Consider the following 25,556-nt stretch of genomic DNA (forward strand, 5'->3'; position numbering starts at 1 on the left):
TCATTCTCTTTTGCACCTTTTCCATTTCCACTATGTCTTTTTTGAGATGCGGCAACCAGAACTGAACACAATACTCCAGGTGTGGCCTTACCATAGATTTGTACAACGTCATTATAATGTTAGCCGTTTTGTTCTCAATATCTTTTCTAATAATCCCAAGCATAGAATTGGCCTTCTTCACTGCCGCCGCACATTGAGTCGACGCTTTCATCGACCTGTCCACCACCACCCCAAGATCTCTCTCCTGATCTGTCACAGACAGCTCAGAACCCATCAGCCTGTATGTGAAGTTTTGATTTTTTGCCCCAATGTGCATGACCTTATACTTACTGACATTGTAGCACATCTGCCATTTTGCTGCCCATTCTGCCAGTTTGGAGAGATCCTTCTGGAGCTCCTCATAATCACCACTCGGAAAAGTTTGATGTCGTCTGCAAACTTAGCCACCTCACTGCTCAACCCTGTCTCCAGGTCATTTATGAAGAGGTTGAAAAGCACCGGTCCCAGGACAGATCCTTGGGGCACACACCGCTTTTCACTTCTCTCCATTGTGAAAATTGCCCATTGACACCCACTCTCTGTTTCCTGGCCTTCAACCAGTTCTCAATCCATGAGAGGACCTGTCCTCTAATTCCCTGACTGTTGAGTATTTTCAGTAGCCTTTGGTGAGGGACTGTGTCGAATGCCTTCTGAAAGTCCAGATATATAATGTCTACGGGTTCTCCCGCATCCACATGCCTGTTGACCTTTTCAAAGAATTCTATAAGGTTCTTGAGGCAAGACTTACCCTTACAGAAGCCATGCTAATTCTTCCTCAGCAAGGCCTGTTCGTCTATGTGTTTTGACGAACACTTCCTTTATTCACATGGACCCATTATATAACAGTCCCATGTGTCCTACTCTTCCCAACCACTGAGATCGTCAGTGGAGAGTTTATTTCATGTCCCACTATCTTCAAGAGAGGTGCTTGTGGTTACTAAGGACAGAGACTTCTCAAGCTGTGGAACTCCTGGGCTGGCATACCCTGGAGTACCCTGTCTTCAGAAAGCTGGGTATGGCCACTTTCTTTTGGAAGTCCCTCAACTTAGGCCCATTGGTCCTTTGGCACTTTCATCTCCTGAAATCCTATTTTCTTCTTTGTCTTGCTCTGGTTGTTTTGGCCTCTTTTCCCTGTTTCAGTGTTCATTCTGTTTGTTACTGAATTGTTAAGTTACTGTGACCATTTTTGGGTCTCTCTTTCTGGGTCTTTTGGTCACTCACAAGACTTCTCAGCTAGCCAATAGAATTGTGCCTCACCATTCAGAACGAATTGCAAAACAAGGAAGGTGACTCAAACAGGTCAATCTCTCACTGTCACCCCATTTAAGTAGCATATTTTGGTGAGTTGTCACTTTTTGAAAAAAAAAAAAAACACATGAAAGCCTCTTGCAATGCTGTCTGTCATCTTCAATATTTTGTCTGGTGGAAAAATATAATGGGCTCAGGAATGACTGAAATGTCATCTTCAAAGAAGGCAAGGAAACAAACACAGCAAGTTTTGCACAACATTTTTTTTTTAAATAAATAAGCATGGATCATTAGGAGCAGAGAGATCTGGCTATCAAACTGGAAATGCTGCAGCCATAGAGACTATCCTGGAATGAAATCTTGATGGTTTGCTTCTGGGGGGTCCGAAGAAGTGAAGATGGTAAAATTCATCAATACTGGAGGTGGGGAGAATTATTAGAAATGAACTCTAGATGTGCCCTGGGATGCTTTGCTCTTTCATAGAGGCAGATTTTAAGGGTTAATTCCAAAGAAAACCACTTCAGTTGTTTTAATAGCCCACGCATGTCTACTCAGTCCTACATATGTCTACTCAGAAGTGAGCCCCACTGAACTCAGTGGTGCTTGCTCCCAGAAGGTGTATAGCAGGGGTTCCCAATCTGTGCGTCAGGGTGTCCTGGGGTGTTGTGAGACAGCGGAAATAGCAGCAGAAGGCTTGGCACAGTGGGCAGAGCTACTGCACTTGAAAAGTGAACTCTCAAAAAAGCACTCCTGTCCACCCTGAGTGCCTTACCACTATTTTTAGGCTCTGTTCAGCCTGCCAACCCAGAAATAAGTGTCCAGTGATGTCATCGTGCAAAACATCTCACATCATCACAATTTACCTCTTGGTTTCAGCGCTGGGGAAGGGCATCGCTGACCAGATAAGTTTGGGAAGCTCTGGATGGAACCTAAAGGATAAGCTACAAATTGGCTCTTAACTCCTTCAAATCCCACCTTTGCCACATTCACTAGGTGGTCTTAGTCAAGCCACCACCTCTAAGAACATAAGAACAGCCCCACTGGATCTAGCCATAGGCCCATTTAGTCCAGCTTCCTGTATCTCACAGCGGCCCACCAAATGCCACAGGGAGCACACCAGATAACAAGAGACCTCATCCTGGTGCCCTCCCTTGCATTTGGCATTCTGACATTGGCCATTTCTAAAATCAGGAGGTTGCACATACACATTATGGCTTGTAACCTGTGATGGATTTTTCCTCCAGAAACTTGTCCAATCCCCTTTTAAAGACATCCAGGCCAGATGCCATCCTGTGGCAAGGAGTTCCACAGACCACCCACACACTGAGTAAAGAAATATTTTCTTTTGTCTGTTCTAACTCTCCCAACACTCAATTTTAGTGGTATTAGCCATTTTGTTCTCAATACCTTTTCTAATGATCCCAAGCATAGAATTGGCCTTCTTTACTACCGCCGCACATTGGGTGGACACTTTCATCGTCCTGTCCACCAACACCCCAAGATCTCTCTCCTGATCTGTCACAGACAGCTCAGAACCCATTAGCCTATATGTGAAGTTTTGATTTTTTGCCCCGATGTGCATGACCTTACACTTACTGACATTGAAGCGCATCTGCCATTTTGCTGCCCATTCTGCCAGTCTGGAGAGAGCCTTCTGGAGCTCCTCACAATCACTTCTGGTCTTCACCACTCGGAAAAGGTTTGGTGTCATCTGCAAACTTAGCCACCTCACTGCTCAACCCTGTCTCCAGGTCACTATGAATGCACTATACCAGTGTCAGACTGTGGGTTGGAACCCACTAGGTGAGCTGAGAGCCAATTTCAGGTGGGTCACATAGCACCCAGCTCAGCCTCCATTGAAAAAACAGATCTGGAGGGAAAAAAGGTACAGAGAGCTGCTGGGCAGGACGGGCTTCTGGTGGGAGAGAGACCTGGTGCTTTGCCCTAAATAGATGGGGAAGATGGGATGCTGGAAATGGGGGAAGGGCTGTGTAATGGGACCTTTGGCTGCTTGTGACTTTTAGGCTTGACACCTAAATTGGTGACATCATTTTCAGGTTAATGACATCACTTCTGGAGGGTCCTGACAGGTTGCCATTCTAAAAAATGGGTCCTGGTGCTAAAAGGTTTGAGAACCACTGGACTATGCAAATGCCAAGCACACTTTGTTGCATCATGAGAATATATATGACACTGCCTTGGCAGATCCTTGATCCATCTTTCTCAGTTTTGTGCTGAGCCTGGCAGCTGCTATCCAGGGCTTCAGATAGAGAGGGGTCTTGCTCTTCTTCAGCTCCTTCTGGAGATGCCAAGATTGACCCTGGACCCCCTTCTGCATGCAGACATGAGCTCTACTATTCGGGGAAGAGCGGTAGCTAATCTGAATCCAGTAGTCTGAATACAGGAGCAGGTGAACCAGCCTCTATGACTGCTATAGTTGTGCTATTGCAATCTCCTGATGTGAGCTCCTCTGCTTGGCCGCCACCTTCCAAAGCTCCTAAATATATAAAGAGTTGACCAGATTTATCTGTTTGACTCCTGTGTTTTCTTCTTCCTGGAAAAGCTCTATCCAATTCATCCTCTCCCGTAGTGCTGACGCCAGTGTGGCTGATTGGGTCTGATAAACTCGGTCCTCTTTCCATTCAAATAGTTGCAATGCTTTTTCCTAGGGCTTATGTGCTGCTCGCTCTAGGCTAGGAAGATGTGCTGAATTTTAAAAATACGATTAAGGGCTAATTAAGTTATTTTCCCTCTAACCAGATTGGATTTCTCAGCACACAGAAACAGTGTAGCGTCTCCTGAAAATGTTGCATCTTCTTCAGCAGGAATTTGGAGGTGGCCTCATCTCACAACTGCAGGAAGCTTTCAGACAAAAGAAAATATTTATTTACTCAGTATGTAGTTAATCTGTGGAACTCCTTGCCACAGGATGTGGTGATGGCATCTGGCCTAGATGCCTTTAAAAGGGGATTGGACACATTTCTGGAGAAGTCCATCACAGGTTATGGTGGTGCCTAAGTCAGTGGTTCTCACACCTTTAGCACTTGGACCTACTTTTTAGAATGAGAATCTGTCAGGAGTGATGTCATGACCCATCAAGCAGAAAATTTTTAGCAATCCTATGCTGCAATCCTACCCACACTTAACAGGAGTAAGTTCCATTAACAATGATAGTTTAAAGCAGGGGTGCTCACACTTTTTTGGCTCGAGAGCTACTTTGAAACCCAGCAAGGCCCGGAGATCTACCAGGGGGGAAGGAAGCATCTGACAGACACCCCCTTTAATGTATGGAGCCCCTGCTGGAGTCTAGTCAGTTTCGTCAGTTTTGTTGCTGCATGCCTGAAGAGCAGCTAAAGTGTCAGTTTCAGTGTCAGTTTAGCTAAATATGTCAGTTTCGTCTAGTCACTAGACGAAACTGACATATTAATAGTTTGGAGAGACAGGGCTCCACGATCTCATTTTGTCTCGCGATCTACCGGTAGATCGTGATCCACCTATTGAGCACCCCTGGTTTAAAGAATATACACAGTAGCTTGTTAAAAGTACAGGTCTGTAACATTTAAATGTAGTCACATACCAAGATAGCATCAAGTCTAATATATTAAAAATAAAATATTGAAACTAATGGGGACCCACCTGAAATTGACCCGTGACCCACCTAGTGGGTCCTGATCCACAGTTTGAGAAACACTGGCCTAGGGCAGGGGTGTCCAAACATTTTGGGAGGAGGGCCACATCATCTCTCTGACACTGTGTCAGGGGCCAGGGGGGAAAAAAGAATTAATTTACATTTCAAATCTGAATAAATTTACATAAATGAATTTATTAGAGATGAAACTTATATGAATGAATGAAGGTCTTGCAGTAGCTCAAGGCCTATAAAAGCCTTTCCTTTGCTGCTGCTGCTGCATCACAGACATGAAACAAGTAGTGGAGGGAGCCCTCACCTCACAGATCACGTGAGAGGTCGAACAGTCACCCTCACGCTGAGAGCAGTTGTGTCGGGTCATCCCGGGCTCCAGCAAGTCTCTGGAGGGCCAGAGGCTCATTGGAGACGGGGGGGGCTCTCTGTTGGGAGTCCCCAAGGGCCACAGGTGGCCCCCAGGCCAGGTTTTGGGCACACCTAGCCTAGGGGATCAGGTAGGAGTGACCACCAGGGACACCCCACGGCACCCCTAAGATTGTGCAAACTTTGGAAACCCCTGCTGTAGAACATATTGAACTAGATGACCCAATGATCAGATTCCATAGAAGGCTGCTTCACAGAAGCCCCCTTAGCCTGGTGGTAGAACACTTGTTCTGTATGCAGAAGGTTCAGTCCCTGACATCTCCTGGAAAGACTGCCATCTGGAACCATGCTGAGTTACTAGCCAGAGTATACAATACTGACCAAGATGAACCCTGGTCAGATGTGGTTGAATTTGGCTATCGATGTTCACGTTTCCTTCTGGCCCCCGAAACATATTGCTGATTCACCAGACCTCTTACTGTGCCTAAAATGCTGCTTTTCTAATCTTGAAATCTGGGGTGGGGTGTCATTCTGGCATGCCCCTCGTTAATAGAGAATTCATTTTCTTAAAGACCTCCAGTGTGCCCATCAACCAACAGAAACCTGTCTTTGTTGGAAAATGGGTTGGCCGGGGGGGGGGGGAGAGAGAGAGAGAGAGAGAGAAATTAATGTGCTGTGTGCCGTTTACCCACAGAAACAACTGAGTTTAAGGGGGGGGCACCAACTGCAAGGATTTGTGTGTGGGTAGCAGACATTCAAAGAGCAGCTGCGAAAAATTATTCCCACTGAATCCCTGGCAACTGACTGCCACGCAAAATGTAATAAAATGACATTTGCTATGGAGAAGCTGAAGGGGACAAAAAAAAATAGTCTGGTTTTTGTTTTGTTGTTTTCTCCATAGAATGATCCTCTGGGAACTTAATTTTCTCCTAATCTAAATGAGCATTAATTCATTCTGGTGATTGACTTAGAAATAACTGCAGGCAAAACCCAGGCTTTCTATGTTTAGACCAGGCTAGAGATGACCAGCACTGTAGCTCCACTTTACCCCAGGTCCTTCAGAAGCTGGGAATGACCGACATCAGTATCAAGATGTCACTTTCTATAGGAAGTTGCCTTATTCTAAGTATAAGGAAGTTAACTTATTCTAATACCAGTGACTACTACTCACTGGTCCATGTGGCCCAATATTGTCCAGCTAGCAGTAGATCTCTAGAACTTCAGACAGAGCTTCCCCCCTTTCTGGGAATTGAACATGGAATGCTCTATGTGCAAAGCATGGGCGTGATCATCAAGTTATGGGTGACCCCATGAACCCTTGCCTAGCAGTTAAGGTTTCACATTTATTTATGTTGTTTGTTTATGTTGTTATTTATTTATTTTGTTTTTCATTTGTATCCTGCTCTAGCCTATGGGCTCAGAGTAGCTGATATCATTTTGTTTGTACATGTTAGTAGGGTAGGCATAGCATGTTGCAAATAAATGTGGGTATTTATATATTCCGCAGTATTCTGGAGATTTACGTCCCTAAATAGTTTTGGACCAGGTATTTAAATAATCTCCATATTCAGTAGAGTCCTGCCCACTTGCTGAAGGCTTCATGGAAGGCCCTTCTCCATGTTCCACCACTGTTGGCATCCTTCAGTCTCGGAAGACTATGGTGTCACGCTCTGAATGGTGGTTCTGGAACAGAGTGTCCTCTCCAGTGCGCAAAGCCTGGGTAAAGTAGGTATGGAGGATAGGCTGTTACCCATGCAGCAAATCCCCCCTCTCCACGTCGCTGAAATGGTCCAACGGAAAGGCAGAGGCCAATACGGTTGGTTCCAGCAGTGTCGCAGGAGTTGCCAGAACGTGACTGTGTTCAGCCATGAACCGCCTCAGGGACTCGGGCTCCGGATTTTGCCTCGAGGTTGACTCCTGAAGCCTTTTCCATAACTGGATGTAGCCACAAGGCAGTGGAAGTTTGGGATCAGAGTTTTCCTTCTCTCAGATGAGCTGCCTTCCCAGGCTGACGAGTCCCACCTATTCGGTGGCTGTTTAGTCGCCTCTTACGACAAGTACAGCCAAACTGAGGGCCTATTCTTATCCCCAGCCCCCAGGGGTATGTTCCACCACCCTGTGAGATAATAGTAGGTGGGTATGCAGGACCGGGATTTCTTAGCTGCTGCACCCAATTTGTGGATCTCTTTAACCCAGTACGGCTTCTTTGACCCTATCCTTATTGGAGTAAAGACTTCATCATTTTGTTGTGCCATTGGGATTGCTGAACTCTTTCACTCCTTTTTTAAAATGCTGATCTGACAATAATTGTGTGTGTGTGTTTTCTTTTGTGTCACTAATCCTATTCTTACCCTGCTTTATTTAAAAATTGTTTCACCTTATTTGGGGTTTTAACCTTGTTTGATTGGACTGATGTCTTTTTACCCATTGTAAGACCCTTTAATGGGTGGGAAAGTGGTCTATACCTCTAAATATAAATGAATGAACTAAATATTAAGGTATGGAAGTTAAATTTCTTGCAACTTGATAATGCTTCTGGCCTTGCAGCATATACCTGGCCCATGGGCTGGAAGTTGACCATCTCTGTGTTAGGGCAAAGTCCTTTTCCAAGAGCTGGGTGCTGCCAGTTCTCTTGTAATTGGCTTGATTCAGCTTTTCCTTCTGTCAGAAGCCGCCCTGACTTGACAGGCAGGGCACTGTGACTTCACTTTAGCATAAGCAGCTTGGTCAAAAAAATGGTCAGCTTTGTTTAAGTTTCTTAACAACACATGCCTTGTGCGCCAGCAGTTGACGGAGCTCTCTCTATGGAAACCCAACAGTGTATTTTTATCATCGTTCTGTCTATACCAATACCTTTCACCAGTCCCAGTTAGGAAAATTCCTACGTTTGTGTATAGCACTTTATATCTCATCACTCAACACATCCCTTGACAACTTTGGTGGACTCCAGTTTAGAGAGTAAGGGAAAATATTATTAGAATATACCAGAAATATGTGGATGCCTGAAGTTCATTGAAAAGAGTTGTGACTGGAGACTATCTAAAGCACTGTGGTCCAACACGCAGACTACAGGCCCCATGAGGCCATTTCTGGCAGCCTTCAGATGGCATCCAGCCCCCCCCCCCCACTTCATTGTAGCATGTCTCAGAAGGTGCTCTGCAACATAAGAACAGCCCCACTGGATCAGGCCATAGGCCCATCTAGTCCAGCTTCCTGTATCTCACAGCGGCCCACCAAATGCCCCAGGGAGCACAGCGGATGACAAGAGACCTGCAAGGCTTCCTGGGAATTGTAGTTAAGAACGTAAGAACAGCCCCACTGGATCAGGCCATAGGCCCATCTAGTCCAGCTTCCTGTATCTCACAGCGGCCCACCAAATGCCCCAGGGAGCACACCAGACAACAAGAGACCTGCATCCTGGTGCCCTCCCTTGCATCTGGCATTCTGACATAACCCATTTCTAAAATTAGGAGGTTGCGCATACACATCATGGCTTGTACCCCATAATGGATTTTTCCTCCAGAAACTTGTCCAATCCCCTTTTAAAGGCGTCCAGGCTAGACGCCATCACCACATCCTGTGGCAAGGAGTTCCACAGACCAACCACACGCTGAGTAAAGAAATATTTTCTTTTGTCTGTTCTAACTCTCCCAACACTCAATTTTAGTGGATGTTCCCTGGTTCTGCTGTTATGTGAGAGTGTAAAGAGCATCTCCCTATCCACTCTGTCCATCCCCTGCATAATTTTGTATGCCTCAATCATGTCCCCCCTCAGGCATCTCTTTTCTAGGGTGAAGAGGCCCAAACACCCTAGCCTTTCCTCATAAGGAAGGTGCCCCAGCCCCGTAATCATCTTAGTCGCTCTCTTTTGCACCTTTTCCATTTCCATGATGTCTTTTTTGAGATGCGGCGACCAGAACTGGACACAATACTGCAGGTGTGGCCTTACCATAGATTTGTACAACGGCATCATAATATTAGCCATTTTGTTTTCAATACCTTTTCTAATGATGCCAAGCATAGAATTGGCCTTCTTCACTGCCGTCGCACGTTGGGTCGACACTTTCATTGACCTGTCCAACACCACCCCATGATTTCTCTCCTGATCTGTCACACACAGCTCAGAACCCATCAGCCTATATGTGAAGTTTTGATTTTTTTGCCCCAATGTGCATGACTTTAGATTTACTTACATTGAGACACATCTGCCATTTTGCTGCCCATTCTGCCAGTCTGGAGAGATCCTTCTGGAGCTCCTCACAATCACTTCTGGTCTTCACCTGTAGTGGGGCAGGGCTTGCTGGTGGCTTTCCAGTCTCCCTGCCACGCCATCCCAGCTTCTCCTTTGTTGAAGCAAAAGTTGGAACGGTTTAGCAGGGAGATCAAAAAGCTCCACCACATCCACCTCTGCTTTGAGCTTGCCAAATTTCTTCAGTAGGCTCAGAACATGGAAGTAATTGGCAATGACATCATCACGTCACCGCCAATTACACCCGGGTCGTCGCAATTGGGGGTCACGCTAGGGGCATGCTGCCCTCAGACTGTCCAAAGTTGGACCGCCCTGATCTAAAATCTTTGTTTAGTTGTCTTCCCATGGTGTCACTTCTTGGTTGTCACTTGATGGTCACTTGACCAGTTGTCACTTGATGGTGTAGTTGTCAAATGAGGAATGTTCATATATGAAGTTGTCTTCAGGATACATTGGTATTGGGGCTTGTGGTGCTTCCAGCTTGGTGGAAAAAGGGGGGGGGCTCATGTGGATAATGGATGTGCAATGGCACAGGTCCTCCCCCCCCCATCAAGTACCTGGTCCACATTTCCGGAGCAGGGGACAGAGAGCCAGATGGGCTGGGCATAGGTATCATGTTGCTTACAAGAACAGAATGTCCCATATGCTATCTACTCTACTAACTAGCTGTTCTTAATCATGTATATACGTACATGGGTAGCACAAAGAGGGAATGGTCATATATCATTATGGTTGCAATGCTACCACAAAGAACTCCCACAATGTCCTGCATTCATTCACCAAACCCATTAATTTCACAGTGAATTTTCAAGAAAGCCCTCCTTAGTGAACAGATTTCTGTGTAATGTTCTCCCATGGCGGTAACATAATCTACACATGTGTGTCTCTAAATCTACTTCACTTTGTAGTATGTGTTATAGCCTTTTCTTCTGTTGGGGGGGGGGGGAATGGTCTTTTGCCAAATGATATATCTTGTATTTTTCCTTTTTTACACAGGTCGTAACCCTTAGTAAACATTCCAGAAGCTATCACTATATGCTTGCTAACCTGGTAAGAGTTTTTATACATGTATCTACATATAACGGAAATTCAACATGGATGTGGGAAATACATTCGCATTTAGTTGGTATTTTTAATTATCCAGAGTGGGCATGCTCAGAGAAAGATGGAAGCCAGTAAGACCCCCCCTCCCCCTAAAAAGTGCAGCTGTTCCAATAGGAACTGGTGGTTCTTGAGTGTCAATCTCATGCTCTTCTCAAAATCTCTTGGCACTTGTTGCAGTGCTCCAAATACTGCTCCCTTCCTTGCCCAACAGTGTGCCATGCTCTGTGGTTCTTCCTCCTCCTGCTCCCTGGATTTGAAAAGAGGGGAAGGGAGCAGAAGAGAGTGGTAGACTAGAGTGGAGACGCTCTAGCATACTGTTCTCTTCTGCTCTGTTCCCCTCTTTTCAAGCCAGGGAGGATGAATGGTGGAGGTGGGTGGGGACATCTCCCCACCAGTCTGTCGCTTAAAACGACTGCCTTACATTGTGCTAACCCCGAGCAACCCCATCATGTCACATCGGAGGCTGCTTTGGTATCTTATAGAAGCTTCAAAATTCCTTCTTGAGCACCTCTAAGGGTCAAGTCTGGTGTAAAAAACGTTTTTGTGAGGCCCCCTACCTCCACATGGCTCCCTACCTCCACACTTTCATACTCACCAGGATGAGCAGCAGGTGTGAGGCACCCAGCAGCGGTGTCACTGCTAACTGCTTCCAGTGGGGGCAATTTCAAGCTAATTGGACCCAAGGGTGGGAAGGAGAGAGGGCTTTCCAGAGGCAATGCTCCTCTCACTGCACACTCCTTGCAATGCATCAGCATGGAAGATTCCATGCCAGAGAAAAAGCTACGGAGTGAGGTACCAGCTGTGACTCTATTTGCTGCCGCAGTGAGGGGCCCCTTGGGGCACAGGGCCCAATTTGGCCAAATTGGTCAAATCACCCTACGGCTGACCCTGCTGAGGGTCAAACTAGACATGATCCTAAAAACTTCATGTTTTGTTCCACTTTTGTGTTTTGTTTTGAAATTATGGGATGACTGTGTGTGTGGGGGGGGAGGGGTGAACTTCAAACCATGGCTCCAAACCATGTGGGGATAGGGGTCTTTAGTACATTGCTTCCATTGTGGTTCTGATCCTGATTGCAGCCCCACCAACCCAATCGTTTTTAATGAAGAGGAGCTTCCATTGAAAACCAGTGGGATGCCCTGGGAGAAAAGTACTAAAGCCCCCCACCATCCATTACACTTTCAGGCCATGTTCAAAAAAATAAAACACACCACGGAAGTGGAAATTGCATGTTTTGGGTCATGTCTTGTTTGACCTCTAAGCAGCTCTTTAGGTCCCAGTCAGAATCTTTCTCAGCCGTTGGAAAGCAGCTTTAGAGAAATGAAAGGACTGAGATGTCATAATCCATTTGTACTCAGTGGCCAAAGCATCCTGCTCTCCCTAGCAGTTTAAAAAGGAATGAATCCCTTTGTATATCCTCAAAAGAGCATTACAGTTGACAATCCAAATCTCTTTAATAACAGAAATTCACCATCGGGAGAGGGAAAAATAGTTATACTTGGTGATTTTACCATTGTTACAAAGAGTCGGAGCTAATCCATAATTCTATCTCATTGAGTCTCCCGACTGCTTAAAGAATTATTTACCAATTCTGGCAATGCGTCTCAAGTGTATTGTGGAGAGAGATTGAGATCACTTGTTCCATATTCAATAAGCATGCCCTAGGTCCATCTATTGTCAAAATGCAGTTTTTCTAATCTGTATAATGGGTTTTCATTGCAAGGGTTTCTTCATTATGTATATTATATATAATATATAATATATTATCTTATATATAATTATAATATATATAATTTATTATATATATATATAATATATATATATATAATATATATTATATATTATTATTATTATTATTACAATTATTATAATTAAAATTATAATTATATATATATATATATATATATATATATATATATATATATATATATATAAAATATAGAGAGAGAGAAGAGGTTTCTAACCCTTCTGATCCAGTGGGGATTGGAGGCTGTTTTGTGAGATGGCTGCTCCTCTTAAGTTCAACACCTTCCACCACTCAATTCTTCTAAGCGTTAGATGATTCGCTGTAATCTCTTGCTTTCTTTGTAAGCTCTGAAGTGGGAAGGATGGTTTTAAAGTGCTATTATGTTAAGTAAGAACATCACCTGCCTCTTTGCATTGGGAGAAAATTCTACTGCTCTTGACACTAAAATTCTACTGCTCTTGAGCCATTAAAATTGAGTATCAGGAGAGTTAGAACAGACCGACGGAAATATTTCTTTAACCAGCGTATAATTAGTCTGTGGAACTCCTTGCCACAGGATATGGTGATGGCATCTGGATTAGATGCCGTTAAAAAGGGATTGGACAGATTTCTGGAAGAAAAATTCATCACAGGTTACAAGCTATGATGGGTATGTGTAACCTCCTGGTTTTAGAAGTAGTCTAGCTCAGAAGGCCAGGTGCACGGGAGTGGCACCAGGATGCAGGTCTCGTGTTGTCTTGTGTGCTCCCTAGGCATCTGGTGGGCCATAGTGAGATACAGGAAGCTGGACTAGATGTACCTCTGGGCTGATCCAGTAGGGTTCAGTTTGTGTAAGTTTTGATGTCTGATGCATCCTGGGATGTCATTTCTGTGGCCATTTCTGTGGCCTTCCGTGGCAGGCTGCCTGAAAAGATCTTCTCAGAGATATTTTCTTGGTGAACCAGATCTGAAACTCAAGTCTCTTTGTTGTCCTGAACCTCAGTTAAATTCCTAAATGCACAAACTGGTAACCAATTCAAAAGAAGAGGGTCAGCTAAGAGGGCACTACACTTTTGGTGGCATGATTCATGTTAATTTTCCTGGGTATTTGTAATGTTGTTTGTAAAAAGAAGTTTAAAGGATGTGCTGTGTTCTCATTAGCTCTCGTCTTCATTCCGTTGAATGGAATTGCAGACAGAAGGATTTGATTTGCTTTTGCATGAACTGGGTCTTAAACACATCTTGGTTCAAAGCATGTGAACAGGTTGCCCAAACACTTTCTAACGTTAACACCCACCCTTATTATTAATCTGAACCCACATCTTTAATGGTACTACTAATGACCAGAGCCTGTAGCCCATACTAACTGGGCGAAAGAATGGTGATTTTCTTATGTTTAGAAGAGACCTTAACTACCTGAAGTGGGCTGAAGCATTGTGTTGGAATGTTCCTTGCCAAATTGATATAAATCTTTATCCTCCCAGGGTTTTACAGATATATCGCTGGAAAGAGTGGTCCAAGGAGGTGCCAACGTCACTGGATTTCAGATTATTAACAATGAAAACCCAATGGTTCAACAGTTTATGCAGCGTTGGGTGAGACTGGATGAAAGGGAGTTCCCAGAGGCCAAAAACTCTCCATTAAAGGTAAGTGTTATAGAGCAATAACATCTGAATAATCTCCTGATTGGTCCAGCTAAGCGAGAATTGTCAACAGAAAGAAGTCTTTCATAGCTCAACTTGAGATGTGAGAGGTTAAATCTGGGACCTCTTGCAGGGACTATGCTCAGCCACATGGTCCATAGATGGGTATAATATTTGACTAGACCCAGGCAGTGGCATCACTAGGGCTTGTGCCACCTGGTGCAAGACCTCATTGCATCACCTCCATGATGGACCTCCTCCCATACTAGACCATAAAGAATAAATTACAACATCAAAAGCACAACCTAAATGCAATGGCATCCCTTGGGTTGGTGTCACACTAACCAACAAAAAGCCAGTGACCAACTTGATGACACTCACACAATTGAATAAGAGTTCTAGTATTAGCTCTGATACATGGAAATGAGAGCTGACTCATACTAACACCTTACTGCAGAGGTTTTCAGACTAGGGTGTCGCGACGCCCAAGCCTGTGGGCCCTGAGCTGTTTCCCCTTAAGGGGTGGGGGCAGCCAGGAGGCAGGGAGGAGGCAGCGGTGCGATCCCCAGGATCACGCTGCTCGGGGGGGCTGCAGGGGCTTGGCTGCACTTACCACAGACTCCTGCAGCCTCCCAGGGGTGTGGGGGAGCCTTGCGCAGCTGTCTGCAGGGCTCCCCGAGGCTTCCAGAGTGAAAGTGGGGCGATCATTCCCCGCCTCCGCTAAACTGGAAGCAGAGTGCGATCACTCCACTTTCACTTCTGACAGAGCTGCAGGGAGTGGGGTGCGCTCCACTTCCAGTTTTGCAGAGGCTCACTTTCACTGCTCCTGACCCGGGGAACCCTGCAGAGGCTCGCACAAGGCTCCCTGCACTCCCAGGATGCTGCTGCAGGGACTGGTGAGTACATCCCAGTTCCTGCAGCCCCCTCCGAGCGGTGCGATCCTGGCAGCGTCACTGCCTGCCCCCCGCCGCCTTCTCCTCCCTTGCAAGGACTTACTGTGGGTTTCAAACTCCGGGAGAGTTTGAAAACCGCAGCCTTATTGGTTCCCTGCTGTGTCATAATAACTCACTTGCTCAAGGTACAACCAGTCTCATTGGTTAGTTTTGGGTTAAAGGAATCAACTTTTTGTTACATAAGACAGTTGTATTTTCCTTTTCTGGTTATTTGGCTATAACATTTGGTAGAATGCAGATACTTCAACTAGGTTAGTGTCATTGCATTCTGCATTAAATTGCACATCAAGTGACATATAACATAATGGTATTACTCAAAAATACCAAGATGTTCACAATTTTGGTCAGTAGTGGTGTCACCCTTCCTGCCCCCCCCCCAAGTGTGTCATCTCGTGTGGTCCACACTCTTATACTTCCCTAGCAATGCCACTGGGTCCAGGGTATACTTACTTAAAAATATAATGAGTGTAGGCCCACGTCATGTGGTCAATATCCCAGATATCTCCGATGGAAGGAGATCAATCATGGGATCAGGGCCTTACAGCACAATCGTATGAATGTCTGTTCACAAGGAAGTCCCATTGTATTCCATGGGGCTTACTCCCAGGAAAGTGTGTTTAGGATTGCAGCCTCAATTTGTTAAATTGTATGTATATATGCTCTGCTGGTATATTATGCCCCATTCAACTTCTGCCAGCCTGTGTGTGTGGTAGTAGTTAGGCCATTGCTCTGACTCAGTAGGCAGCATCCTGTGAAAATTAGCAAGGTTGTGATTCCAGTGATCTACTTTTTCCTAGCCTAGCCATTCAAAATGGATATACTAAACACTTAAGAATCAAGAAGTTTTAAAGAAAAATAGACACCTACAAGAAAACACCAGAATGCTGACCATGGAAAAAGCAATTTATTCAGAAGACAGCCCTGTCTCGAGCTTCAAAGGGGCTTCCAACTCACACTGTGAAATAAAATACAACATGCTGGCTAAAAATGCCATTTGAAGATCTCCCCCATTCAGTGAATGGGAATGTTTATAGATTTATCACCTCCATAAGAACTGTAATTTTGAACTGTGTGAGAAAGTAGTGAAGTGCAATGGGAAGGGGGGGAGAGAAAGGAAAAAAAAATAATAGATTTATTACTGACCACATATTTGAGCTAATAGGAAATATAGGCCAGAGAAATTGGATTATGACACACTGAAGCTCAGTGTGGGCTAATTGCATATTATTAATGATAAAATGACAGTGATAATCATGTTGTTTTCTTTAGTTTGTTCATGTCGGCATTATAGCAAATGGTTTGCTTTCTAGTGATCTGATGTCTTGTTTGAGCCAGCTTGGGAGAGCACTGGGCTGTGAAGTGTAAGCACAAAGGAAAATGTAAACTCTGCCCCTCTTCCCCGGCAATGAAGTGATTGCAAAGGGAATGTTTGACATCTCAAAAAGTGCAGGCTAGTTAGGGTGACGGCTCCCGGCAGTTTGGGGGAAAAAAACCAAACAAAGAACCTCTGCCTGGAGCGTTTCCCAGAATGCAACTTGTCAAGCTGTCCCCCTTTATGCCTGCTTTAGTATACATCAGCGCTGACCCATGATGCCATACTAGTCATCGCAGAAGCTTTCCGGTACCTCCGAAGGCAGCGCGTGGATGTCTCCCGGAGAGGTAGCGCTGGAGACTGCTTGGCAAACCCAGCGGTGCCTTGGAGCCAAGGGATTGATATAGAAAGAGCCCTGAAAATGGTAAGGATGAATAAAAAAAGAACGTTCCCAGATGCATAGATTTATTTTTAGAATATCTGGACATTTGCTTGGGTTGCATGTTATTTGTTTGTTTGTTTGAGAGATGGGTCTCCCTTGTTATGTGATTAAAAACTTCACAGGGCAGCTTATAATGAGGCTTAAAATACAATTTTAAGATATCCAGTACAAATAAACACAGTAGCATTTTCTTCCCATTGACCCCTGCCTTCATTTCTCTCCGCTTTCTCTCTTGTTCCCCCTAGTAGATGATCAAACTGTAAGTTCCTCAGGGCAGGGACCTGATCTCTCACCCTTTCAAAAGGGTCATGTGCATGGTTAGTGCTGTGTAAAAAATGAATATAAATAATAATAATAACACTAATATATTGCATTGTCTGCTTTTAAGGTTCAAGTACAAGGAATGACAGGGAATATCCAGTTTGACACCTACGGGCGTAGAACTAATTATACAATTGATGTATATGAAATGAGAGTTGGAGGAGCACGGAAGGTAAGGTGCATCTATCCCTCTTGTTACTAAGGTCTCTGCTCCCTGTGCAATAGGATGGCAGCTAAAATGGAGCCATCTACCCCCTCCCCAAAAGATGGAGGCTTCTGGGTACTTCTTGAACTTTGCAGGACTAGGAACGTTCAAAATCAAAAGCCTCAAAAGGGGCAACAGTCCCCCAAACACTTGGCTTCATGGGGAGTCAGAAGGTTAAGGGGAGAAAGTCAAGATCCCTGGAGAGGCATCCCTAGAGTCACATTGGAGCCTGTTCTTGTGATTAAAGGTTTGAGAAGAGGCACAATTTTACATTTCTGTTTCAAGCAAGGAATTTGTACTGTGTTTTGAGCAAAGTTTGTGAAAAGGAGAAGTGGGGAGAACAGAGAGAGAGAGAGAGAGAGAGAGAGAGAGAGAGAGAGAGAGAGAGAGAGAAGCTCTGTGTGTGTGTGTGTGTGTGTGTGTGTGTGTGTGTGTGTGTGTGTGTGGAGATGCCCAATCTGCAGATGGGTCATGGGAGTTTGGCAGACAGCAATTGAAAATTGCTGAAACACTCTTCCAGGTTTCTACAGCTCTGTTCTAAGGGCAGCTGCCGGCAGAGGAAGAGGGACAGACAATTTGTTACTAGACAGTTGCCCTAGAAACAGAGCCGCAAAGCCTAGAAGAATCTCCTGGAAGTGACATCACAAGAGGTGAAGACCATAGAGAAGACCATAGAGATCAGTGTGCCGTGAGAAAATACCTGGCCATTGAAAATCACTGGCCTATTCAATACTGATGAGTCCAGTGGGACTTACTCCCAGACAGAGGCATGAACTGCAACATTTTGTTGTGGGCGCCCTCTTGTTTTTATAAATGTGCATATGCTCCCATATTCTCAATATGGGAAGCCTCTGAGAAGCCACTGCCCCAAAGTATAAAAAATAAGTATCATCAGATATGTGGAGATGAAACCAGTAATACAGCCAACAGAGTGTACAGAGGGTAGGACTTGGACCAGAGAGTCTAGGGGTCAAATTTCCAGTTGGCCACATAATCTGAACACTGATTACATTCTTTCAAAGAGTTCAGGATGGGCAGCCATGCTTCTCCCACCCATGTAATCTTTGCAAGTACGTTAGACCTACCTAAGAGTAGATGACTGGTCTCAAGTCATCCAGTGAATTTTATGACTGAGTAAGATTTGAAGCTCCTAGTCCGATGCTCAGCCCACTACACTGCACTGCCTTCAGCCTACCTTCTATGGTGATTGTGAGGATAACATGAAATAGGTACAGACAGGCAGGAAAAGAATTGACCCAAATACAGTTGTGTTCAAAATAAGCCCTTTAAAACCCATCAGGCTAATGTGTATCATGTGCCAGAAGTAGGTGTCAACAGACTTATAATTATTCCTAGTGTTGCCCAGTCAGCTGCAGGGATGGTTGGTCAAATATTTAAGGTGCTGGCAACACCACACATTGACTCAATGGTGCTCTCTTCATTGGCAGGCTGGTTACTGGAACGAGTATGAGAGATTTGTGCCCGCCATAGACCCCAGTGTCTCCAACGATACTTCTTCCGTGGAGAACAGAACCATTGTGGTCACCACCATCCTCGTAAGTTCTGCAGAAACAGGTCTGAATTGAGCTCTTTGGAGGAGCCTGATGTGCTCCTTGATCTGGGAATCTTTGCCTAGAAACTTCCCCTCTGTATTTGGCAACTCTGCAGCAAAGGGCCTCAGATTGGGGGGCGTCCAGTGATGTCATCAGTACCTCCCTCCTCGCTGAAATGAAAACATAAATGGGCTTCCTGCCAACTCCAGTTGCCCTTTATGCAGTCCTCCAGCATTTTACTCCACCCACTTTAATCAGGGGCCAGGGAAAACCCGACCATCTAGGTTTCCCCTAGTCCCTGATTCCTGGGAGGTAGTCATCCTCTTACTGAGAAGACTCTCGTGCCCTTGCAAACAGCATGATGGGTAGAAATGAAGCAATGACAGCTCTTCTTGTCTGGAAGAAACTGCACTGAGATATGGCACAAGGGAAGCCCAGATTCTGATAAGAACCTAAGAAAAGCCCTGCTGGAACAAGTCAAAGCCTATCTAATTCCTGTTTCCCACCACAGCCAAGCAGAAGCCTCTGGGAAGTCCATAGCCAGAATTGTGAAGGCAAGAACCTTCTGCCACTTTTGCCCCCACAGCTGCTGGTATTCAGAAGTACTCTGAACATGGACATTCCACATAGCCATCATGACTCATAGCTCCTGGAAAACTTCTCCTCCTCCTTTGTCATCCCCCTTTGAAATCTGCCTAAGCCAGAAGCCGCCGCCACATCTTGTGGCAGACAGTTCCGCATACAAATTATGAGTTGCATGAAGAAGAGGTTCCTTTTCTCTGTCCCACATCTGCTGCTAATCAATTTCATGGAGATGCAGGATTATTGGAGAGGAAACTGGCAGCCCAATCCTGAGCTGCCGGGGCGCCCAGGCTCGGCGGCACAGAGAAGGGCTGCCTCCGGATCCTGTGCCTCCCGGGCTACCGTGGGAGGTGCCTCCGGAGAAGGGAAGCAGCCCTGCAATGGGGCTACTCACTTTACCGCCGACCAAAAGGTCAGCAGTAAAGTAAAGGCGCTCATGTAGGGCACGGAGCCCTACCCGAGCGCCTTGGATCCTGCAGAGCAGAGCTCCGCAGACCCGCCTCTCTCCCTCCCCACAGCACGCCTCCCCCCGCCCTCTCTCCGTCGGCCTCCTCCCTCCCCAGAACGCTTCCTCCCTGCCCCCGTTTACCATGCTTACCTTACAGTCTGAGAGACCTGCCGGCACTGGGCTAGCACGGGCAGGGGCCCGATGGTGAGGCTCGTAAACGTGTCTCTGAGCACAGGATTGGGCTCTAAATCTCTCTCCAGTTTCTCCTAACTATGAATAATTTGAAAAAGCTCTATTATCATGCTTTCCCTCTTTTTTCCTTCATTTTTTTTTAATTTAAAAAAAGACCACCATGTTTTCCTTGAAGGGAAAATGCCAGAATGGTCTGCACTGATAATTCATTACTGCTATTCGTAGGAAGATGATTGATTTTGGAAGGGTCATTTCCATTACTCTCCCCTTCCTCTCAGGTTTCTTTGCTTCCTGGATCCAGTGGCATTGCTAGGGGTGTGCAGGTCACACCGGGTGACACACACACAAGGGGGGGGGGTGACACCACTACTAGCCAAAATTTTCAAAATCTTAGTATTTTCGAATTATACCATCATGATATATCATTTGATGTGTAATTTCATGCAGAATGCAATGAAACAAACCACGTTGAAATATCTCTATTCTATCAAAAGTTATAGCCAAAAAACCAGCAGGGGCAGACCAATTTTACCATGCCTACTGCCCTGGGACGGTAGGCAGTGAACTTGGGAAGAGGTCTATCAAGGGGGTGACGTGTGGCCTCCCACACCAGAAGACACAATCCCTAGTGATGCCACTGCCTGGATCAGCAAAGCAGTCCAGGGAAGTGGATTGATGCAGCTGTTTATGGACACCTGGAACATGATTACAGATGTGTATTAAACTGAAAGTTCTCTTATTCCTCCCCTCCCCACCATATCACAGGAAGCCCCCTACGTAATGCGGAAGCAGAGCCCTGACCAAAAAGAAGGAAACGAGAAATACGAAGGCTACTGTGTAGATCTTGCATATGAGATAGCAAAGCACGTTGGGATAAAGTACGAGTTGTCCATTGTTCCAGATGGGAAGTATGGAGCAAGGGATCCTGACACAAAAATGTGGAACGGCATGGTGGGTGAGCTGGTCTATGGGGTAAGTTGCCCTGAAGCGTCCCATTCTTCATTGGTGCTGGCCAAATTCTGTGGATGTGTGTGCAGGTAGACATGCTGAAAAATAATCTCATAGTATATGTGATGGTCATGGCCTATTGGTGTGTCACAGGTGTGTCGCCAGTGTTTGAAGCACAGCAGTTGAAAATCACTGGGGATTTTGGGGATCTGCAGCTCTGTTTCTATGGCAACTATCTGTCCCTCTTCGAGGAGGGAAGGAGGAACTATCTGTCCCTCTTCCAGCTCATGCAGGAGGAGGGATAGACAACTCATTACTTCTACAACTACTCGTTGCTCTAGAACAGGGCCATCCAAACCCCAGCCTGAGGGCCAGATCCAGGGTTCAGAAGAACCCGTCTGCCTGGTGAGTGGACCTTACTGTTCCGTCAGGTCGCTATGTGTATTCCTAGCAAGTCGGGGGACAGAGGCGCTCTGGACAGTTGCATCTGCCCGGGATCCTGTCACGCAGCTTTCTGGGATGCCAGACAACAGACACAGCTGCCCAGAGTGTCCCTGTCCCCAGTCTGCTAGGAATACACATAGTGACCCAGCAGAATAGTAAGATGCGGTCCAAACAAGTTTGGCCACCCCTGCTCTAGAATCAGAGCTGCAGAACCTGGAAGAGTCTCCAAGGATGTTCAATGGAAGAAGACTTCTTTCCCTATTGGCCAAGGTCAGGACAAGAAGTGATACCTTCAGGATGAGCTGGGTTAATCAAGAGGAAGAGCTTCCTAACCAAACTCATCCATGTTTCATTGTGGAGGAACTTCAGGTCCTTCAAGGTTAAATAGCTGGTCAAATATTGTATAGCAAATTAACCAAAGAGCAGGAATGAAACTCAGCGGTCTGGGTCTCTTTCTTCAATTTCACAACAGCCTGTGGCATAAGAGATGCACAAGAGATTCCATCAAAATCTCACAGGAAAAGGCACTCTGCTGGGACGAGTAAGGGAAATTAAATATAAAGAGCCCCACTTTTGGGAATGTGTCCAGTGGAACTGTAGCAGTTTTCAAAAGCCCCAATAATACCTGTAAGGGGGGTGCAAGTTGTTGGTTTGCTTTTTCCTGTTTTTGTTCATTGAGTTTCTGTTTTCCGAATGTTGATTCATGTTCTTTTGTGTCGTTGTTCTTTGATTTGTTTTGACGTTGCCTTCATTCATTCCTGAGTTCCATTCACTTCTGTGTGGGAGACCCCATGTGGGCTTCTGCAACCTGTAATTTTGTTGTCTTCCATCCCCACAACTCCTTTCCTGTTCTTCTGGGAGGAGGAGTGCAACAAAGCAAGCAGCGGTTCTACTGCGTCGCGCAGAGCCCCAGGTGTGTTGCCCGAACATGATTGCACTGTGCAACTCCTCCCTGCAGGGGAGGAACAGAGCCTCTGGGTGTGACGCAGGAAATGGATGTTGCTTCCCAGGTGGTTTCTTCAGCCAAACGGGGGACTGAGATCTGTCTAAGCAAAAGCTGGTCGGAGATTATTTTCACATTGCTGGTACATAACCAGAGAGAGAGAGAGAGAGAGAGAGAGAGAGAGAGAGAGAGAGAGAGAGAGAGAGTAGTGCTTGTTTCTCCATACTGTTTGATAAAAGACCAGTCAGAGCACAAGAAACTGCAAATTATGGGAATAGGGTGTAGGGAGAGTCACTTGCCATAAGGAAACTGCAGGTGGAAAGAGTTTTAGGGCCCAGTCCTGAGCTGCCCTGGTGCCATGCAGTACAGCAGTACTGAAATGGCTGCCTCTGTATCCTGCAGGGCCAGAGCAGTAGCTGGAGGTCTCCTCAAGGTAAAGGAACATGGGTTCCCTTATCCCTTGTAGAACCCAGGCAGCCCCAGTCTACTTGATCAGCAAAATCGCTGGTGTAGATTTGAGTAGCCTGTGCCAGAGTTAGAGGCATGGGAGGGAGGATAAGATCTAGCTGCAGACTCTGCTGTTATCCCTGCTGCCCTCCCCCTGCCCAGAAACACCCCTTCCCTATCCCCCCTCCCTCCACCCCAGCTGTTTTTCCCCAGCTGGGTTTCTAGATTTATCTTCCCCATGTTACTGCGAAATGTGGTTGGGGGAGAAGACATTGCAGAAGAAAAGCAGTGAGAAGGAGAAGAGTTAAGCCCGCTTTTGCCCACTGCTTTCCCCATGCAATCTGCTTTCCCCAGTAGCTTTTCGCTTCCTTCAAATCAGGTCCACTTATACCCCCTTTGCTTGGCGGTTCTTCTGCAGTGACCATATTCTGCCGCCCTAGGTATAATTGGCCCCTGAAAGCTTTGATGATCAGTATTCCACTGCTCCGTCCAGGTAACCACAGGTCCATTGGCTTCCTCCAAGGCGTGAACAGCAATCTAAGGGTTCCTGAACTCCTTGGAGCCAGAATTTTCAGAGAGAGAGAGAGAGAGAGAGAGAGAGAGAGAGAGAGAGAGAGAGGATCAACATTTGAGAACACAGCTAGAAGCTCTGTTCTCTGGAAAGGTTACCCCCTTAACCTTGATGCAGAGAGGCATATTTTTCTGCTTCTTTTGCATAATGCATTCTGCTTCTCTTAAATCCTGGAAAAAAGAAAGGAGGGAGGGGGGAGTGATGCTCATCCCAAACAAGCTCTTATAAGTACAAGCAAGGACAAGAGAGGGCCGTCTCTTTCAAGAAGAATTGGGGAACTGTAGCTGTGTGGTCCAGATCTAGCTGTGTGTGTAGCTGTAGTTTCTAGATCCAGAAGGTCCCAAGTTCAATCCCTGGTGTTTCCAGGTAGGGTTGGGAAAGATTTCTACTTAAACCCTGGAGGGAGTCTGCCTATACGGAGCTAGTTGGACTAGAAGCCTGACTTCGGCTCTGTGTTGCAGGAATATTTATATACCATAGATACTTGCCTATAAGTCGATCCCACAGATAAGTCGAGGGCAGGTTTTGAGCCAACAATCATGGAATTTTCTATGAACCTCGGATAAGTCAGAGGTTAAACTTAGGGGGGTGTCTGACTATAGTTTTGTTGGATTTTACCCGAGGCCAGAACCTGAAAAATAACCTACCACTAATTGTTACCTAAGAACTGTAGTCTCTAATTTATTAAAAACATAGTAAAAGATCATAAGATACATTTTTATTCTTTTTAAATTCTGGTCTTCACCACCTTTTTGTAAACACTGTCAGAGTAAGTGCACTGTAAACAACATACCAGTAAAACAGTGGTTCCCAACTTGGTATTCATGTACTCCCAGGGACACTCAACAGGACCTTTAGGGGTACTTGAAAAAGAATGGCATAATGGCAGAAAAAGGCAGGTCGTGCTCCAGAATGCTTTGCAGGGCCAGCAAGGCAGGAACGAAGGTAGCTAGTTGGCTGTGAAAGCCCCACCAATAGCTAGTTTTTGGTCATCAATTCATGTATGAACCAGTGATTGAAAACCAGCACAGTAAAAAAGCTGAAACGTAATATGGAAAGTGAGCACACTTCTGGTGCAAAACAGTGCAGAGTCTTCTGTTCTTCAAACAGATGAAAAGAGAAAATATGTGATGAATACATGAAGTCTGGGCTTTCACGTGGAGGAGATGAGGGCTTGTATTATTAATTACAAACATTTTGCTAATATGAAGGGTACAATTTATGGAAATGGGCTGCCAAGGGATATGCAAGTGAAAAAGGTTGGGAACCACTGCAGGAGAACCATGAATCAAATCCAGCTTTAAGGTGTCTGTTGTGTTAAGCCAGAAGCTCTACATACAACATACAACTTATAACACATAACTGGGATTGTGCAATTCACAGCAGAGAGATGAGCTGCATATATTTGCAACCCCTTTCACTCAGAAGTAGACCCACTGTTTTCCATGGGAGTTATTCTTAAATAATGGTGCACTGAATTGTAGCCTGGGACTTTATTTCTGATGGAAAGGTGGATCCCATCCTGGTGTTGGGAAAAAAAGACTTCTGCCAAATGCATGCATTTGCAAAAAGGAACCAGGTTGAATGGAGGAGAATAAAAGGTTAACTTTGGCTGGAATTCCCCAGGAAAGTTACTATAGAAACAAATGAGCTCTACATTGCTTCTAATGAGCTTGCTTTAGCAAGAAAGATAAGGTGAAGTGATAATTTGAGCTTGATTACTATAGGTGAGTATCTACATATATATGATCCACCCCTGATGGAGCTCCAAAGGCTACTCTGTACCATCAGTTGGGGTTATTTTTGTGCCATCACTTGGTATTATCTTTGCAACATTGTACAGAGGCTGTAGCAGTCACATATGCCTGGCGTCTCCCAAGAAACCCAGGCCCACTTCCTCTTGGTTCAGCATTGCTAAAGAGATGCTGAAACCATCTTGGCCAGTCTTGAATCTTGCATTGTATTGTCTTCATTCCTGCTGCCAAGACAATGAGGCCGGTGCTGTTTTCTGCCCCCCACCCCACTTTTTTTTTTTTAAACAGTGGTTTACATTGATTTTCTTGACTACCAAAGTTGCCCACCATTTGTAAGAATTTATGAATCTCATATTGATGATTGTATGTACAGGCACACACTGGTATTTGTGGGGAATACGTTCCTTCCCCTCCCCTATGGAT

At 45.4% G+C, this 25,556-nt stretch overlaps 1 protein-coding gene across 2 annotated transcripts in view; it reads left to right on the forward strand.

Moving 5' to 3' along the window:
* GRIA3 (glutamate ionotropic receptor AMPA type subunit 3) overlaps nt 1–25,556 on the forward strand; it is a 189,087-nt gene that overhangs the window by 105,423 nt on the left and 58,108 nt on the right. For both annotated transcript variants that reach the window (XM_066640006.1, XM_066640005.1), the window contains exons 5-10: nt 10,542–10,595; nt 13,860–14,021; nt 16,540–16,707; nt 17,114–17,218; nt 18,700–18,807; nt 20,792–20,998. In XM_066640006.1, coding sequence (XP_066496103.1) covers nt 10,542–10,595; nt 13,860–14,021; nt 16,540–16,707; nt 17,114–17,218; nt 18,700–18,807; nt 20,792–20,998 — 804 coding nt within the window. The remainder of the gene's footprint in view (nt 1–10,541; nt 10,596–13,859; nt 14,022–16,539; nt 16,708–17,113; nt 17,219–18,699; nt 18,808–20,791; nt 20,999–25,556) is intronic.

Source organism: Tiliqua scincoides, chromosome 12, assembly GCF_035046505.1.
Source record: "Tiliqua scincoides isolate rTilSci1 chromosome 12, rTilSci1.hap2, whole genome shotgun sequence".
Lineage (NCBI taxonomy): Eukaryota > Metazoa > Chordata > Lepidosauria > Squamata > Scincidae > Tiliqua > Tiliqua scincoides.